Source organism: Chrysochloris asiatica, unplaced genomic scaffold (assembly GCF_000296735.1).
Source record: "Chrysochloris asiatica unplaced genomic scaffold, ChrAsi1.0 scaffold00062, whole genome shotgun sequence".
Lineage (NCBI taxonomy): Eukaryota > Metazoa > Chordata > Mammalia > Afrosoricida > Chrysochloridae > Chrysochloris > Chrysochloris asiatica.
The window spans coordinates 15,183,735-15,190,587 of record NW_006408580.1 but is presented as its reverse complement, the minus strand read 5'-3'; the positions used below and the strand labels follow the sequence as shown (position 1 = coordinate 15,190,587).

At 48.7% G+C, this 6,853-nt stretch overlaps 1 protein-coding gene across 1 annotated transcript; it reads left to right on the top strand.

The window, feature by feature from the left end:
* Positions 1-4,822: 4,822 nt before the first annotated feature.
* On the top strand, positions 4,823-5,374 carry MID1IP1 (MID1 interacting protein 1). Its single transcript, XM_006864276.1, has one exon. It carries the CDS (start codon positions 4,823-4,825, stop codon positions 5,372-5,374), a length of 552 nt encoding a protein of 183 aa, XP_006864338.1.
* The last annotated feature ends 1,479 nt before the right edge of the window (positions 5,375-6,853 follow it).

Here is a 6,853-nt window from a genome sequence, read left to right as displayed (position 1 = left end):
GGTTTGCAGTCAAGTGTTGACTCTATAGCACCACATCACAAGTCAAGATGGTACTTAGAATGAATTCCAGGTCTCACACTTATGGAGAAACTAGAGCTACTTCCAAAGATGGTGACTAAGGTGGATGAGCAACTCAAAACATGAAGAGTTGCTGCAGGAACTTGGGCTCACTGATTTGAAGAATACTGGACCCAAGGGTTACCATATCTACCTCAAACATCTGATTGTGTGCTGAATGACATTCCAGGGAGTTCCAATGGGGCAGAACTAACACTGGAAAGTTGAAATGACAATAATTTCAGTTAAGGTGACCACTTAGTGGGGATATTGTGATCGCTTTCAACACAAGTGAATGGTTGGACACTATGGCCTTTTAGTTGTTGAGTGGACTCCTACCCATAGTCACCCTGTAAAGCATTTATGAGGAGCATCTGGTGGGTTTGAAGCACCAACCAAAAAGGTTAGTAATTCAGTGTTTATACTACAGCTCCACGCCAGTCCGTGAAATTTCTAGGACAGTTTTCACTAAACAGCTTCTTTTAAATTCTATCTCAAAGTAACCAGGATCATCATCTTTTTTTGCTTGATCTAATCTCTACCCTTCAAATTATACGACTGTCCATCCAGGTCTAGGTCAAACGTTTTAAATCTTCAACCTCCCTTCTTCCACCAGTTTATTCTTGCTCTTTATTTTGTTTAGGAATTTCTGCTCATGCTTTAACACGCCATCTTTCCCCAAATTATCTAAGGAACACAGTACTAGGGATAATCTGGGGAATTTTGGTGAGGTTAGCCAGCAGCACGATTTCCTGGTTGCCGAAGAAGGTAAAGCAGGAATTAAGAACCAGAAGATGTGTGTTCCAGAGATGAAACTGTGTATCAAGAAGTGGGGTGGGCATGGAATCCTAGACAAAGAAGTTTTTATTTACTGAGAATTTAGAGTGTTTGGTAAAAAGCATCGACCAAAGACTCTTTGCCTAGAGTCTGTTGAACTTGGGATAACAACAGGCAAGGAAAAGTTGTTGGCTCAAGGAACAACTTTTTCTGTTTTCAGGAGGCAAAATGAGTCGTGGGCAAATTGCTGTTATCCCCAGCCTGATCCAGTATAGGATAGGGAAAGCGCTTGTGCGCTTAGCATGGACCGGCCAGCTCCGCTCCCACGTGACCCCAGGGAATAGTTTTTTTTTTTTTTTTTCCCAGCAGCGCTTTGGGAAAATTGGCAGCACGCCGGTTGCCAGGTACGCAGCCGCCAGTTTGGCGCGTCTAGGGTGAAAAAGAACACGGGGGGAGGAGGAGGCATAGACGGAGGGGGAGAAGAAGGAAGAGGAAGGCGTGGCTTCTGACTGGCTGAGGCTGGAAGGCTCATTTACATAACATTCTCTGAAGGCTTATGATTGGCTGAAGCTAGAGGGGCGGTGGTGGGGTGATTCCAAGGGCCCAGAGCTCTGGCCCCGGGACCTTTTTCGTTTCGGAGTTACCCTGGTGGGTGTGAGTTGTTGCGCGGGCTCCGGGAGCTGGGAGGCCTGGTTTGGGAAGTTTTGTAGGCAGGTGCATGAGCCATCTTTCTCTGATACTGTTTAAAAACCGTGCAATAAACAGGGGCCAGAGTCAAGAAACCGGGGATGGAAGTCAAGAAAGTGGGTGACCTTGAGATCCGAAGGCAGGAAGGAAACACATCAGTGGAAGGGTGGGGGCCAAAAGGAAGGAGTTAGGGGCTTTCTCCAAAGCGGGACTCTTTTTTTTTTTTTTTTTGCTAGGATCGCTTTGCTAGATGACTTGGATAACCGTTTGTAGCGAGTTATTACCACACTTAGTCGGACCTGGGAAAGAAGGGAAAAGCAGGCAGGATTCCAGCATTTTTAATTCAATTCCTTTGAAATATTCTGAGTTTTCATCCGGTCACATGTTGTTAAGTGCCTTTGAGTCGGTTCCGGACTCATAGCGATCCTGTACAGGGTTTCCATACATATTTAAAATGTCAAGAAGGTCTGGGATGGGAAGCAGAATATGTTTAAATTTATGAAATGACCAGATACTGTAAATAGGGTATCTTTTTCTCGAGTTTTCCTCTGACGATACTCTCACTAGGTCGTAAGGGTAGACTACTTTGTACTCTACTACTGCTTAAGCCCATGTGGGAAAGATTTGTGCCTCATCTTAGCTCATTTCAACATTTTCAAGGTTTCTGACGCTTCGCATAAACATGGCTAGACTATGAAGAGAGCCTATACTAAGTGCAGTTAATCTTGGTAAAGTGCTTTGCAATTTACATAATGATTTTTACATCCATATGCGATTTAATCTAACCAAAATCCTAGGCACTGCCCATGCGAGAAACTCCATTTTATCAATAGGAAAACTGAGGCTCAAGGCATGTCTAAATTTCTATATGTGCGAAGAGGGAGGACGAGCTTAATTAAAGCTTCACGTTTATATAACTTTTTTCTTTACATTTTTGTATCGATTCTCTCAATGACTCTGATACCTAAATTGATCAGGTAACAGGATTCCCAGTTTGGCAAATAAAACATGGTCTGTGATCTAGAGCCCCTGGGTAGGCTATGTCTTAAGTTGTCACCAAGACCTGTGTCACGTTAATAGGTTAGTTCTTGTTGCATTCGGTCAGCTTGTAGTTCAAAAGACAATTTTGAAGATGGTTTGCCCTGTTAAAATTTTAGGTGTAGATTATGAAAGTGAAAAAAGATGGGAAACCGATTATTATGTGTTACTGCCTTCTTTTGGCTCTTTTTGCCTTTCCAGAAAATAATACACTAAAAGCAATACTGAAATGTTTTATAGAAAAGAGATGGAAAGTTTTTAAGTCTGAGTCTTGCTGAACATAATCTGCAGGAGTGTCAGAGAAGACAGGCATGAAGGAAATGGCCAGGGAAGTGAGATGGTTAAAAACAAACACACACAAACCAACAAATAAACAAGAACACCCTAGGAAAACTGACTGTGGTTTGAAAGCTCCAATTATGGGGGTTCAGAAGTCCTAATTTGGGTTACTACATGCTTGTTAAGTGTCGTCCAGTAGGTTCCCACTCATAGTGACCCTGTATAGGGTTTCTAAGGAGTGGCTGGCGTGTTTGAACCACTGACCTTGTGGTTAACAGTCCAGTGCTTATCCTACAACGCCACACTTAAGAGCTTAGGTTCCATTAAATGACCCCATCGTTTAAGAAATAACTTTTGAACGCAACGTTTCACCCCTCACCAAAAAAGAAACAAGTTGGACACCACCTAAATCTTTTCGTTAAATGATAAACCGTGAGGAGGCTTCAAAAAGTTCATGGAAAAATGGAATGAAAAGATAATGGAATTGTCCCACGAACTTTTTGAAGCCTCCTTGTACACCCAATACCAGGCCTAACTGTCACCCTCTCTCGGACTTGGACTCTCCAGCATCTCCTAGTAGTGGACTTAGACAAAAATCAAGCACTTTACTACTCCACACTGCCACATCTGACCTCTTAAAAATCCTGTAGACCTGAAAGTGGGCCATTCTCCGTGCCTGACAGTAGTCCTTACAGGAAAGATTCAGCCCCGGAGGGTGGCAAAAGCTAGGGGCTCCCCTCCTCCAGCCGCAGCCTGAGGCCAGGGCCACTGAGGGAGCATCGCGTGTCCACGTGCATCCAGCATGTCTGGCCATCCTTATGTAACAATCCTGGGATGGATTTGTGGCTGAGGTGGGTATGTCTTCCCAAATGGCTAAGAATAAATTGGGAGATGGAGGCAGTTTCCTGGCTGTGGCCACTACAAGCGGGGGGTGGGGAAGGCTTACTCTACAAGTAGGACACGTGCATTCTCACTCCGGTTATCCTGCCGGGCAGAACGCATTAGGCCACCCAGCCCCCACAAACCATCAGCCCTCTGGCCTCTGGCCGGCGCCTTCTCCACCCCTGGGTGCCTGGCCCTCCCCCAACCGGTTGGCTTGGGTTTGGCGGTGGAGGGGTGCGGCCAGCCCTGGTCCTCTTGCCCTGCCCTGCCCCAGAGCCCTCCCTCCGCCCGGGTATCAGGCGAGAGGCGGAGCTGGCCCATCTCGCCCCGCCTCCGCAGTAGAAAGGGCCAGGCGAGTGTTACTCGCGGTCATCTCGGCCTGGCCCTTTCATCTCCGCGCTGCTGGGGGAGGCGGGAGGAGGAGACACCGGGAGTGGCCCAGAGCGCCGGCGACACCTTGCCCAGACTATAAATTGAGCACCTGGGATGGGTAGGGGGTCAACTCAACCATCACCGCTCTCAGTCACTGTCCGGCCACTGACCGCAGCAGCGGCCCTGAGTAGTAGCCGCAAGCAGCGGGCAAGCTGAGCTGCTGGGAGTGGGAATCGCGGGACGCTGGAGAGGTAGGTGCCTCCTCACCATCGCTGTTCTAGTCAGCGTGGGTGCTTGGGCTCGGGCTTTTCCGAGGGAGTCGGGATGTATCTCTTACTCCTTTCCTAAGCGGGCGAGGAAGTGGGACCGCCCGTGGCAGAGAGCCACCCAGGCGCCCTTCCTGGGTCGGGGGTGCCGGATACCCTAACTGGGTGAATAATTTCGTTTGTCCCTGTCTCCCAACCAGGCCAGAGCTCGACCCACCGACCACCCACCGCCGTCGCGAGCTTCCGGGAGCCAGAGCCTGGAGAAGCCGCGCATCCCCCAGGGCCGGCATCCAGTAAGACTAGAGTTGGAGCAGTCAGAGGAGGAGCCGGGAATCCCGCTGTCCAGGCCAGAAACAGGCCCCCCGTGCGGGCCTCGGAGAGAGTGTGAAGGCGGCCAACACCTCGTCCCGGCCTGCACTCCCTGTGCCCCTGGGTCCCTGAGCTCCGGCTCCCGCGCAGCCACCATGATGCAGATCTGTGACACCTATAACCAGAAACACTCGCTCTTTAACGCCATGAATCGCTTCATCGGCGCCGTGAACAACATGGACCAGACGGTAATGGTGCCCAGCCTGCTGCGCGATGTGCCTCTGGCGGAACCCGGGCTGGACAACGGCGTCGAGGTGGAGGTGGGAGGCAGCAGTGGCTGCCTGGAGGAGCACTCGCCTACAACCCCCAGTCCTGGCAGCGCCAATGGCAGCTTCTTCGCGCCCTCCCGGGACATGTATAGTCACTACATGCTGCTCAAGTCCATTCGTAACGACATCGAGTGGGGGGTCCTGCACCACCCGCCGCCTCCCGCCGGGAGCGAAGAGGGCAGTGCCTGGAAGTCCAAGGACATCCTGGTGGACCTGAGCCACCTGGAGGGCGCGGACGCGGGCGAGGAGGACCTGGAACAGCAGTTCCACTACCACCTGCGCGGGCTGCACACCGTGCTCTCTAAACTCACGCGCAAAGCCAACATCCTCACCAATAGATACAAGCAGGAGATTGGCTTTGGCAACTGGGGCCACTGAGGCGGGGAGCGCGGCTGCGCAAGCCCTTCCCTGCCCTATCTCTCACCCTCTCTTTCCATAAAGCAATTTTCTTTCCGGCTGTGGGGCACTCTGGGCAGACTGCAAGGTTGGGGGACCGCGGATGCTTAGGGGACGTGGCGGGGCTGGGTGGAGAAAGTAGGGGGGCTCCTTAAGAGAAAAGGGAAGCAATGGTGGGAAAGGGGAGGCTAAAAGTGTCCCCTGGAAGGGGATTTCGTTCTACCTTGGTGGGACTGGGCTAACGCCCTGCATTCGGTCTGTGCCTTTCCTGGAGTTTCTTTTCTGTTCTTTCCGGAGGAGAAGGGCTGAGAAGGGGCCGTGCCAGGACGCGGCGCTTGATTGCCACACTTGGGAGTGCCTCCCAGAACTGGGCGATGGGGAAGGCGGGGCGCACAGTCTTCTGCCGCCCTGCTGTTGGGCTGGTGGAGGCCATGGCGTTGCTAGGATTGCATCAGTTTTCCTGTTTGCACTATTTCTTTTTGTAACTGGTTCTGTCTTAAGTATTTCGAATCTTCTTGCTCTGAAACTTCGGCGATTCCATTGTGATAAGCGCACAAACAGCCCTGTCTGTGGGTAACCGGTACTACTTTTATTAATGATTTTCTGTTACACTGTACAGTTGTCCTGTGGCACCCCTACCCCATCCCGTCTCCCCCTTCCCTTCCACCCCATACCCCACTCCCGTATGTATAAACTGGCTTGAAGCTTGCTGCTCAACCAGTGAAAATAATAACATTATGATGAGAAAGTGGACTTATCTGAAATGGAACCAACTGACATTCTATCGGTGTTGTACATAGAATGATGAAGGGTTCCACTGTTGTTATATGTCTTAAATTTATTTAAAACTTTTTAAATCCCAGATGTAGATTATATTCTAAAAAATAAAGCAAATGTACTAACTAAACTTGACAGACGTTTGTTGATCTTTAATCTGCCAGTGAATGGCTTAGTAGTGAAATAAAAAATAATGAAAAAAATTTTTCATCTGGTATTTCAAGGTGTTGAATATTCATTTCTGTATTTGGTATTGTTTCTGGAAGGAGCTATTGACAAGCTTTACTTTCAAGTTTTATTTCCAATTTAGTACCAAGGTAACACACTGCATCTCAACAAAAAAGTTCATAAATATTCAAAGCATTTGAGGATGGTACATATATTGTATCTTTCCACGCAGTTGGCCAGTTTATTCAAGTGCTTAATTGACATTTTGCAGTTTTTTTAAAATACTCAATCACATGCTGAAGTGTTTTGAGGCATAAATAAACATTTGTTGTAAATGCTAAAATTTCACCTGGCCACTGAGGAGTAAAGAATTAGAGAAGAAACACCAAATAACACCAGTCCACACGCTCTGGAGGGTTCTACTTAGAAGGCTTTTATGTTGAACCTAGGGGATATAATCTGAGCTGTGGACTCTTGCATCGGTCCCCAAAGGAATAGTAGTAAACTGTTGAGTAG